The sequence below is a fragment of the Cheilinus undulatus genome, linkage group 21, assembly GCF_018320785.1.
Source record: "Cheilinus undulatus linkage group 21, ASM1832078v1, whole genome shotgun sequence".
Lineage (NCBI taxonomy): Eukaryota > Metazoa > Chordata > Actinopteri > Labriformes > Labridae > Cheilinus > Cheilinus undulatus.
The window spans coordinates 35,389,102-35,402,095 of NC_054885.1; the positions used below are offsets into that span (position 1 = coordinate 35,389,102).

General features: G+C 38.2%; 1 protein-coding gene across 1 annotated transcript; it reads right to left on the reverse strand.

The window, feature by feature from the left end:
- Positions 1-51: 51 nt before the first annotated feature.
- On the reverse strand, positions 52-12,460 carry bri3 (brain protein I3). Its single transcript, XM_041817555.1, has 3 exons — positions 11,894-12,460; positions 5,989-6,097; positions 52-1,411 (listed from the first exon to the last, which is right to left on the reverse strand). Exons 1-3 carry the CDS (start codon positions 12,036-12,038, stop codon positions 1,279-1,281), a joined length of 387 nt encoding a protein of 128 aa, XP_041673489.1. The 5' UTR covers positions 12,039-12,460; the 3' UTR covers positions 52-1,278.
- Between the last annotated feature and the right edge of the window lie 534 nt (positions 12,461-12,994).

Consider the following 12,994-nt stretch of genomic DNA (forward strand, 5'->3'; position numbering starts at 1 on the left):
TGGTCTTGCACCAGCTGCATGAAAAAGACATCATCAATGAAGGACAGACACTTCTGTAGCATTGTTTTTAATTACAGTAACTCATATATAAAAAGTAAGAACCTCAATCATAAGAGCGTGCGTAGTGTGTTTTCTAAAGCAGAAAGTTTCTTTTTTTTTTTTTTTAACCCTTCCCACCCTTTTATATCTGTTTTTTACTGCCATGGACAGTTACATAACATCTGGCTGAAGGGAAGACGTAGACACAGAGATACGGTAGATACATGGACATAGACATTCTCGATTGATTGTCTGCTCAGGAGGAATGGGGCAGGGTGACTTGTCATAGAGTACTAAGATAAAAATCCACATTAGTGAGAGGTTTCTTCAGCGTTTACTCTCAGCATGCTTCCTTGCAGTGAGACTCCACCTACTAGAGGTGAAGTCAGACGTAGTAGTCCTCTTAAAGAGAAGGTAGAAGTCCCAGTAAAACAGTGAGTGAGGTTGTGAAGTTGAGGGCATTTCAGATTGTATGTACCTGAGTTCTGCATTGGCCCTGGAAAAGCACAACCCAGCAGAATAATCATCGAACAAATGATCAGTGCAAATATGGCCCCGAGAAATTATATCAACAAAAACAGAGCGACAGTTGCAGGCTTTCTGCAAAAGGAAGTCCTGTTGTTTCAGCCTGGACAGTCCTTTAAACATCGTCTTTCTTTAGAGACGTATATCAGTTATTCCTTGCAGCAAAGAGCCAAAAAAGATTATATTTCAACAAAAAAGTTTCCTTTTACAGAAAAGCTAATACAACAGCAATCTACATGGATGCTGTAATGAGTACAATGTTCCTAATTTTACCTAAAAAAAATATGCATGAATCATGCCAGCAAAGACAAGTAAGGATAAAATAAAACATGGCACAAATGTAGCATGTACCTCGATTATTTCTGGCAACAAAACATAAAGGAATCTGCTCAGATCCTGTGAAAACTGAGCTAAATCTACAGAAAGTCAAAACTGATGGAATCTCCGATGATCACTCAGCATGAAGTGAAGGCACTGACAACAGATGGACACAAACATATGCTAGAATATATTCTCTTAACTAGATGAAAATAGATTTCTACACGTTCCTCTAGTAAAAACTCACATCATAATCCAAGGTCATTTCTTGATCATTTGCAGTACATAACATAATGGCGACAGCAATGTGCAATATAAAGAAAAATAAAAGATGCTGGATGATGCGTGTCTATGCATGGGAGCACAAGCAGATGCATGAGCTGTGGTTTGGTCCCTCTAGCCGAAGGTGGCGCCACAGTTGGGACACCTTCTCTGACGCAGGGCGAAGCAGAAGAGGAGACCCAGGGGGAAGAAGAAGATGGCACACAGGATCCCCAGACAGGTGAAGTCGTCCTCCAGGACACCGACTCTGCAACACAACCAGACAAAAAAAGAATGAGAGAGGATTAAAAACAAAGAGGAGATTTCAGTCATGTATCTACCCTGTTTGGAACCAAGGTCACTATCAGAGAATCAAACAACCATAAATATAGTTATAGAAGGTACCTAAAAGGGTTGCAGAAAAATGAAAAAGAATGCAAATTTACTACAGGGTCCAAAATGACAGCTACACAGTTGCAGAATGTCTACTACAGAATACAAAATGTTAAAAGAGGTGAAGAAAAACAAACAGAAATGCATGCAAAACTATTAAAAAAGTCTGAGAAAGAACTGACAAGAAACCTGATGCTGCAACATGATTATTACAAAAAAAACTAAGGGCTCAAGACACTAGAAAGGGATGCAAAATGGCCATACATAGCAGAAATAATGAACAGCAAAACAAATGGAAAGGGATTCAAAATGGTCTCATAGACCAAAAGTAAAATAAATCAATACCATAGACTTGTGAAACAAAAAAAAGGAAGCAAAATTGCAGCAAAGACTTTCAAAACTATAACGGGATGCAAAACAGGGCGCAGATGACCCAGTGGTTAGGTTGCACCCCATGTATGTAGGCGGCACAGGTTCAAGTCTGGCCTGTGGCTATTTCATCACCCTTTCATCCCTGTATTCATCCCAATAACTTACTGTCTTAAAAAGCTTCAATCCTGTGGTGCACAGTCAAGCTCTAAACATCCTTTTTTCCAGGACAACCTGGGCTTTAAGAATATGTGTGCTGCAGATTTTTGTGTATGACACACAGTAAACAATAACTTGTTACCCCACCTACCTTATTTACCCTACCTTGTTTACTTATTTACTCTACTTGTTACCTCATGACCCCCATCTTTTGGGGACCAAAAAGTGAAAAAATAATTATTATGTCATGTCAATCATTAAGTCTTTTAAATTTTCACATATTTACTAAAACAGTCCTTGCACTTCTTTGTATTGGCTCTATTTGTGCCATTATCCAAAGCAGTTCCTGTCTGCAGTGACACAGAGGGCCACATCACAGCCTCTCTGTCTCATTATGAGACTGCCTCCGTGCAGTTAGAGTTGTGTAGTTTAACAAAGTATCATGTGATGACAGAACAGCCTGCAACTGGTTGCCTAGCCCTGTCACAAAGCACTGTGGTATATAAAATGCAGATATCATTGAAAGACATTCAGTGTCAACATAATTGGTATGGATTTTATCTTCAAAGACCCCTTAAAGTCACCCAAGTCCAGGCTTGCTAGAAAAGCTCCCATAAGGGCTATGAAGGCGTGGATAGTGTCATTAGAGAGGCACAATGCTTGGCTGTGAGAGAAAAAAAAGTGCAAGGCTAGGATTTATGGTTCATACGTTTTTTCATTTTTTGTAACCTACTGTCTTATATAACAATGTTGGTCTCAGAAGGTTAATGTTATGGCACACTGAAAGCTTTTCTTGGTGAAAAAGATGTAAAAAGATGGTGAAAAATGTAGTTTAATCCCCGGCGCTGTGGATTCCCACTATGTCATATATTCTGTCACTCTGATTGGCTCATAATGGGTGAGACTGACATAACGTTTGTACAATCACCCTCCTAGATTTCCCTAAATGTTCTGCCCTTCCTGAACAACATCTATGATTGTTGCCCAGATAGGTGTGAAGCATATCCCATGCCATGGATATTTGAAACAGTCTATCTGGTGTCAGGTCAAAACAGGCACAAAAAGAAGAACATAAAGAGTTGCAAAACAAGAGTCATGGGATGGACAACAACCTCAGAGACACAAGCACATTCCTAAAGGTACAATAATTTCTGTAAAAGAATGCAAAAGAACTGAAAACAGATTCAATTATAATCCAAAACCCTCAAAGATATCAGATATGACTATGAAGGGCGTCATTCTTTTATATAGAGGGGTGGGGATTAATGCTACGTGTGTCAAAGGGCCTGTTTGTCAGCTGATGAGTGTTAATGAATAACATGGCAGAGATATAAAATCAATGCAGTCGTTCACTACATACAGTAAAAAAAAAAAAAAAGGCTGTTAATGATTTACACTCTGAATATGAGTCTTGAAACATTTTTATACACATTTTTAACATTTTTCAATCACATCTGAGCTCCAAAAAAGGCAATCAATCAAAACTGTCTCTATCCTTCAGGTCACGTCAACTAGAAGGAATTTTAAAAGTCTCGCGGTCTTATTATTATCACAAGTGATGGCATTATCCTGACAAATGCTTACTAAACTCTTATCTGATGTCTCTCTTTATTATCTACAATCTGAGTGACATCCTGACATCTTCAAGTGGAGAACTTTTAAATAGTATGCTGCTGAGTTTTAGCCTGACCTTGTTTTAACGAAAAGAGTTTAGGAAATCTTTGAAAATGAGATGTTTTGCTGTAACAAGAGCGCTACGAGGAGAATTTAGATGGAATAATTTGGCTAATTTAAATGGAGGTTTCCCCTCTTCAAAGACTGTTTTGACCAATTACAGAGTTTGCCTCATAAGGCAAATTCGTCAACAAATAATGAAATATTTTCCTGAAAATGAAGTCCTGAAATCTGTGTCTAAGGTCAGACGTAGTCCAGCTTCATGGTAAATAAAGAGCTAACCCCAGTCTCATGACTGCAGTGAGCTGAGCGGCATGGAGAGTAAATCTGCTGGAGGCCCTGAGGAGGATTTAAAACATCCAACTTATCAACCTCGATCCTCCAGAGATGAAAATAAATAAAAAGCTTCTTTAGCTCCCTCTTCCTACTAATGCTATTACACCGTAACACAGTGCTGTGGATTTAGAATCATTAGAAAGAAGAATAATCTTCAAAAACACTAAAAATATCAGCTTCTGCTGCTTGATGAACTGGGTTAAACCTTATTAACATGTTTTTAGCCTCTTAAGCAGGGCTTGCTAACACGGCATTGTAATCAATAGGGTGTGACCACATAGTGTTGTCCTATAATTGCACCAAACCACACTACATGCTGTTGTGTTATAGCCGTGCGGATTAACACAACTTGTTTGTGCACTTGTGCCAGGAACCGTGGCTCTCATAGACCGTGGAAACATAGCAGTGACATAAATCATGACTTAGAAGTCTCTTTCAACACTTAGAGAAGTTTATACACCGAGCACACAGCATAGTGGTGTGTATGTCTACTGTGTGAGACAGTCCTTCTCAACAAGTGGATGGGACCTAAAAGTGGGCAGCCAATGTGAAACAAGTGCCACAAAGTCCATGAAACTCTTAAATCATGCTTGTTTTCTACTGTCTGAGGTCCAGACTGAAATAAATGTGATTGGTCAAAATGTATGAGAAATGAGGGTTACAAGTTCTCAGTGAGGAGTTGATGAATGAGTTGACCAGTTGAGAACCGTACATCTGTCCGGCCCCCTGTAAACGTGGTATCTCAGGAATGCTTTGAGAGATTTTCTCCAAACCTTACACTAAAGTTCACCCTCACACAAGAATAAAGTGATTAGATTTTAGAGGTCAGAGGTCAAGGTCATGGGGCCTCATGTTCCTCCAAAAGGGCTGCCTCCATGGTTGAATAATGAAGCCAATGCAGAGGTGAATAAAACTAGAGTTCTTCTACTACAGGCACTGTAAGTCATATCACAGCCCATGTTAAAATACCCCATATCTTTGGAGTTTTGTGCAAACCAAGCAGGCTTTCATGTGTTTGCACTGAGGAGAGGCTTAAGTTCTATCTATGCTATCTGCCATAAAGCCCAGATCGATGGAGGGCTGCAGTCATGTTTGTACTTCTGAAACTGCACTATAGTATATGCCACATATGCAATGTGGATAGCGAGCTAGTGATGCTGCAATATGCAACCCAATCATGTTTGCATGTAGGTAGGACTAGACTGCTACAATTTCTGAACAATTTCTTCCATGTTTGACTCCAAAGCAGATCAGAGTTTGTCCAAGAGATAACTTACTCTACCCATCAAAAACTCTGAATCAGCAGTTGGGTGATTCATCTGTGCACCAATCATCTTATTCCATTTCTGCCCAAAAAAATTCCTTAAAATTGAAAAAGCAATCCTTTATACCTCCAGGGTAGTTAAAGAATTTATTACATTATTCAGTTTGAATCAGTTGGAGGGAGAACGTCTGACTTCAGTTTGATTTTTATGAGTCGTGTCCTGTGGTCACCTTTTGCCCCCGTCACATGTTTGAGGCTGAAATCATCTGACTGACAGGATGTTGACTCAAGCAGAGAGAAACCGTTTAAAAAAAACTCTTGGTCACATCGTCTTATCAGCAGTCTGTCAGTGTGACACACAGAAATGATTAATGTATAAAAACAGAAAGTAAAAATGTAGTAACATAAGCAAAGACAGACACATACTGATGGTTTTAGCCTGAAAGAAGCCAGCTTTAGTCACGCTGAACATGAGACTCTCACATATGATCACATGACCTCACTGTCAGTGAATGCTCTCATGTGCATTAGTGGTTTATCAGTACTTTACTGACTCTACCCAGCACACTTAGACATCATGTGATCACATTAACTCTGCATTATCTACTGTAATAGACACCCTGTAGGTCTGTTAATGAGTGAAGCCTCACCTGCAGGCAGGACAGCCCCCCACCACCACTACAGAGGGCTGGATGATGGTGTAGGTCCCAGCATACGGCTGCTGGGAGACAGCTGGGGCCATGGGGGCCGCAGGGTATCCTGTGGATGACAAATGAAGATGTCACATGATAATGTCCATTATATATACATTATATACTGTATATCTGTTTATAGTTTTCAAAAAAAACAAGATTTTGAAGCAAGCCCTACACGGACACACATCCTTCAGTTTCATGTTACTCAATTATGCTTTTTTTTTTTTTTATTTCATTATCTTAAAATAAGACACTGGTTTTCCCAGCAGATTTCTTGGGATCTCAAAGACATTTTATTTTATATTTTGTTTCCTAGTATCTTGGGATGTACCTCATTATCCTAGGATAGCAACATTGTTATTTCCCCACAATAATGAGATTTCAAAGACAGTTTCTTTTATTCCATTTTTGCACAATAAAAGCAAACACTAGGGTTTCCTTTCTCCCAAGAATTTGAATTATTTACCTCAATATCTTGGGACAAAACCACTGATTTTCCTTAATAATGAGTTGATTTCTTGAGAGCTTGAAAACTGTGGTTATTCCCTAATAATTAGATAATCAAAACCCCTGGACACCCACACAGGTCTTGGTGATCTGCCCTCTAATAGGATCATGCAGGGTGGACTAGGGCTGGACGATTTGCAAAAATAATCTAATTGTAATTTTTTCCCCCAAATATTGCGATTGCAATTTAATGTGTGATTATTCTTGGGTTAATCACGTGTATTTTTTGACAAATTCAAGCTATGAATAATTCCATAAATTAGACCATGTGTATTGAAAACAATAAAATTATTGCAGACGCAATTAATCCATAGTAGCATGAATCTGAATATGTGGGCGTAACAAGATTTAAGCTATAAAGGAGGCAGCTGGGGTGGGGGAGGTGAGGCTGGCTACCAGCTGATCGCAGCTGGGGTATGACTTAGGTGAAGTAACGCTAGGCTTCATCAGTTTTAGACAGAACGAGCTAACTATTTTGGCTCGTATTGCAAATGTAATGTCATTTGCTTTATTTAAGGACATTATCATTTTTATGTCACTCATTTTGATTAAGAAAAACATACATAAAACACAAAAAGGAGGATTTTTGTAAATCATCATTAAAAAAAATTGACACTTGAATGTTTGCATAATGAGCATAAAATCTCTGCTGCTGCAAAAATTTTATTTATTAAACTGGTATTTTGACACATTTCATGTTGAAGAAATATTGCAACTCTGTGACTTGAAAATTGCAGCAGGCCATATTGCGATTTAATCTAATTTATGATTAATTGCCCAGCCCCAGGGTGGACACATTTGCTTAACAGACAGCTCCACTACCCTTTTAATTGTGCAGAACCTGTTTAGGTAGAAGGACTTGTTAACCTGTTTTCAGTTCTGTTGGCACTAGGAATTCATTAAATTGTAAATTCCCAGCAAAGCTCTGCCTGTTTCCAACCTCTCCTGGCATCATCAGCCAGGGTGATAGAAAACAGAAGCTTCCAGAGGCTTAAAAAGTCTAAATCTGAAAAAGATTTACTTGCTATCACACAAGAATGGAGTTAAATAGAATGAGCAGACGTGGGCCACTGTAGTTTTCAATCGAAAAAATTATTCTTAAAAAAGTTATTTGCCATTCTGAGAGATAAAAGGGACTTTTAAACTTCTTCTTGTAGCTAACATTTCAAAAAAGCCACAAACTCTCCATTTTTTAGCTGCTTGAACCAGTAAATATTTGACATCTCTCTTTTAAAACTGACTATAAAACTCAAATGATTCTCAGAAAGGCTGTCAGTCTATTCTTTTATGAGTGAATTTTTATGGTAACTTCAGCTTTATCAAAACCAGACCTTTTTGATACCTAGATTTTTAAATATTTTTTATTTCATGCATTTTTAAAGTATTTCACACTTCGATTGTACAAGTTTATAACAAACATCAGCTTTTTGCTTGTGCACTAGAGAGACTGATATGCCAATATATCATCACAGTCCTTGGTTCTCTGAAGACCTAAATTTAAGTGTTTTTGGTCATAGGATCTTTTAAATTACCACCTTTGCTGTTATAAGCTAAAATAGAAAAAAAAGCTGCAGTAGTGAATTCTGAGTTTATTAACCAAAATATGCATCACATTGTCATGCTGAGGAAACACTCATCCCTATTAATCCAGTTTAATGAGCCATGTTGTATTAAATGTATTCATAAATATTTCTCTGATTGTGAGTCTGCACAAACAGCTGTGCCACATTAATAAACACAGCTGGAGTTTATATCTGTGGTTGGATGAAAAAAGCTCAACAGTTAGATACCAGCAGACCGCAGGGTTCAAAGTCGAGTTGTTTCAGTGGAGAATGAAGTCACGTGAAATGGATCTATCTGTGTGGAAGCATGTAGGAACAGGCAAATGTCCCGCTACAGAGAGCTACAGGCAGCGTGAGAGTTTATTGAGTTTGTTCAGCTGACAGACAGTCAGGATCCTTTGATTTAGAGTGAAACTGTAAGAATGATTAATAATACTAACCATCAGTTAACAGGCAGTAAAAATATCAGAGTTATCAAGCTGAGGCAGGAGCAGGTTAGAGCAGGTTATGACAAAATCAGACTTCCTCTGTTTAGGTGTACATGTCTGTGGAAGATTTTAGGATCCACTTCTGTGGTGTGGTTACCAAAACTCACCTTACTTTTTAAATCAACTGAATTAAATTTAATTTTTATTTAGCACTTGTAAAAAGAGAGCAATATAGGGATACAGGAAATAAAATGTTACACAAGAGAGAAAGTCTGAAACAGCACAAGGCTGTCAAATGTTTGATGGTTCAGCTTACATCTCTGAAAATAAGCACAAGGAAGAACTTACTTCCATGAATCATTTAACCTTTAACTATGCAACTTCCTTATAGGTACAAACGTTTAAATTAAACTTTAAGTAAATAATTAAACTTTATCATCTTCATCTAGCTATCTCTTACAGTAATAAAACAATAGCACTTTAACAAAACCTAACTATTTAAAATGGTAAAATCTCAGTTGTTTTCATGATCAACAGCATCTAAAACTATCAAAACCTTTAAAAAAATCACATCTGCAACCATATTTTATCTCAGTGCTACCTGAAACTGTGTAAGATGTACAACAGCCAAGTGTTGCCAGTGTATTTAGTGCAATTAAACAGTGTAGATGAGTTTCCCTGCAACTTGTGGTCCTTAAAACAAGAAATTACCTGGTATTAGGTGCATAGACTTGTATTTCCACTACCTTGGTATTTAGACCAGTATAAGCATCCTGTTATTTTTACTAGATCATAGAAAAGATTAGCTAAATCTGATATCATGACAAAGCTTTTGTTTACTCCATTCACTTCTGCAGTCATATTGATTTTTTGATGACATGTGCAAACAGGAAACTGTGATAAACAAACTCCACTGTTTAACTAAAGCCTCGTCTTCCTTCATCTGAGAAACTGCACATCCATGACTCTCTCTGTTAGACTACTATCTAGAGTGAAGACTGAAAACATCTGCCTCTGCAGAAAAAGAAAGGAAATAACACGCGATTACAGGAAGTGTGACCTCATGTCAAGAAAACTTGACCTCCTTACTGGTTTTGCTCTCTGCAGCTCTTACACAGCTACAATAATATGACTGATGCATCCTCTATTAAAGCAGACATGTTCAGTCGAAAAATAAGGGACAGTAATAAACTCATTCAATGCTCTAAATATGCTGCAAAGCTCTCTATACATTGCAGACTTCTTCATTATTAACACAAGACTTTGTTACCTTCTGTTAGATGAGTTTTGGTGACATGGGACACTTCTTAAATTAGGACAGTTTAGTTATACATTTTCAAGGAATGCATAAAATAAGCCAAGTGCAATGCTGCTGAGTTGCAAGGAAACTTAGGATTTTGACTTTTTATTTCAGATTTTGACCTTTGAATTCAAAACTTTAACTTTTTCTCTCATATTTTAACCCTTTTTAACCACAATTTTAAACATTATCTCATATTTTGACCTTTGAAACTCATAATTTGGAGTTTTATCTAACATTTTGACCTTTTCAAAACTCAATTTTGACTTTTAACCCCATATTTTGACCTTAAGACTCTAAGTTTAAAGTTTTAACATATATTTTGATCTTTAAAACTCATGATTTTGAATTTTTCTTAAATTTTGACCTTTTTTTCAAAGGTTTTATTTTGGGCATTTCTGTGCCTTTATTTGATAGAGGAGGATAGTGGATTGAGTCAGAAACAGGGATGAGAGCAGGGGAGAGACACGCGGCAAAGGGCCCCAGGCTGGGCTCGAACCCGGGCCGCCCGCGCACATGGGGCACGCCCAACCACTTGGCCACCTGCGCCCCAAATTTTGACCTTTTGAACTAATGATTTTGTATTTCATCTCAATTTTTGACTTTTTAAACCCATGCTTTTTAATTTTATCTCATACACTTGCATTTTAAAAACTGTATTTTGACTTTTAATTTCATGTTTTGACCTTTTCAACTAAAAAGTTTGAATTTTATCTCAGATTTTGAGCCTTTAAACTTCATTTTGACATTTGTTTTTTTATATCTCAAAACCATTAACATCAGTACTAAGTTTGTTTTGTTTGTGGTTTATTTTTACCCATAATTCATTACAGGTGAAAATGAGGTTGACAGTTTATGGTAAATGTTGACCCCATTAGGCTCTCAGGTGAGACCTAAATTCAGAATCTGGCCCCTGCTGTGGTTGAGTCTGACACCCCTTGACTATTCTATGGCTACAGATGCTGGAAAATGTTTAATCTTAGTTATTTTAGATTTATCTGCTTCATTTGACACTGCTGACCACCTGTTTTTATAACAATGTCTAAAACGGGTTCTGCTTTTAATTAGTTTTATTCTGATATAACTGGGAGTTTATTTTAGCATTGCCATTGGAAACTTACTACCTTCAGGTGTAAATTTATCATGTGGGGTCAGTTCTGTGACTACTTCTGTTTTACATTTATGTGCTACCACAGACACAATATTAAATTCCCGTTTTATGCTGACGACACTCAGCTTTATGTTTCTTTTGGTTGTCATAACCCTGATCACATTTCCTCACTTATAAACTGAATCACAGACATCAAAAACAGGATGTCCCACAACTTTTTACAGCTTAACATCAAATAAACAGAAATGATCATTATCCAGACACATTACATGCCCATATAAACCAGAACATAGGTTCTCTATCCTCTAACATTAAGCATAGATGCAAAAATTATATTAAAAATTAAAATTATAATAAGTAATGTTAATCCTTAACGTTTGATATTTCTCTGTGCTTGTCAATACCCGAATATCAGGTGAATGATTTCGACAACGAAGGTGTTTAATTCACTTGAAGCTACTGTTAAAAATGCTCTTCTTCTATTAAAGGAAAGGAGATAAAATTCATAAAAATGTTTGAAGTTTGAGGCTTTGGCTTTGAAATGATTTAACAGTTTGTTCCAGAAAGAAATCTGTCCGACTTCCTCTCTCTAACATCCTTTAAAACAAAAGATTACTTAGTCGACTATCACATGCGACCATAAAAGAGCATAGTTTTTAATCTATGCAAAATCTGCAAATCTAGTTTGCCTGCTCTGCGCATGCGCTGCACTAAGGCAACCGATAAACGAAACTAATGACTGGTTGAGATAATTTTTAAATTTGTCACAGACTCTGTGGTTTATCTCCGCTCCTTTATGAGTCAAAAGTATTTCCAGACTCTGAGCCATCACGGAGAAACCTTTAGAGCTGAAACGAACACGGAAGTGAGCAGAAGTGAACCCTCTTCACTCTGAGGAAAACGTGGGAACCGTGCGTGTTTGTGTAGTCGAAGCAGAAATGGGGTTACTTGCCTTGTCCATCGGGGTAGGGGTACGGCGGCGGGGCCGCAGGGGGGATGGCCCCGTAGTTGTGTTGCTGTGGCCCGTATTCATAAGCCCCGGGGACCGTGGCGTAGGCGGGAGGTCTGTCCTGGAGGAGAGGTTTGCTGTCCACCATCTCACCCGACGTAACACCGTGTCCTCAAGTTGTCTCGTTCTCTTCTCAACTTAATGAATTCAAAAACACTCACAACTGAACTCTGGCTTCTTGACTTCTGTTGCACCAAAAGCCGTGATTGACGCACAGATGCCACAAAAACAAAGAAAACAAAGAAAAGATGCTGCGCAAAAATGAAACTTCGTCCCTCTCCATGCGCCAACTTTGTCCCCGTCGGCGCAACAACCCCAAATATTCACCAAATGTACACACAGGAATGCGCCGAGTCGGTGTGGTAATGGTTAACTTAACTCCATTTTCCCTCTTGAAGTTGGTCCTTTGGCACAAAAACAACAGTGATCTGTCATCGCAGCGCCTTCTAACTCAGCTGAAGTCAGAAAGGCTTTTCCTTTCTGTCTGGATTGTCACAAGAGAAGAATCATGTGATGCGCTGCTGTAGCGCCTCTGCGCAGCCAAAGGCTTCTTAAAGCGACAGATCATGAAAACAAAAGGCTGGAGTGCGTCATGAAGCGCACTGCAGAGACACAGACGGACAGCTTCATCTCCATTTAGAAACGCACAGTTTCCTTCCAGGACAGTCTGGTTTCATATATAACACAGTTATTCATATATCTCACAGTTTATAATGAGTCCACAGCCTCAGAGTTTGAACAGACTCCGTTGTGTGGAGGGCAGACGTGTTTCCTTTGACTTACATAATATTTGTCCTGATTATGAGTGGGCTCCCCTTAGTGTTGCATAATATTAGATTCACAGCCTCACATTTAATCAGAGGAGGATGCTGCAAGTTTTGGGGGCATTATAATCTGTGACAATGAATAAAATATTATATTTGTCTTCACATTTTTAAGGTGATAGGAGCTGTTATTTCCTCCTGCACTCTATTAGAGTAAGGTTATGACACCTGAACTACAGTATCAGCAGCTTCTCTACATCACTGTAGTCATTTAGGGTTG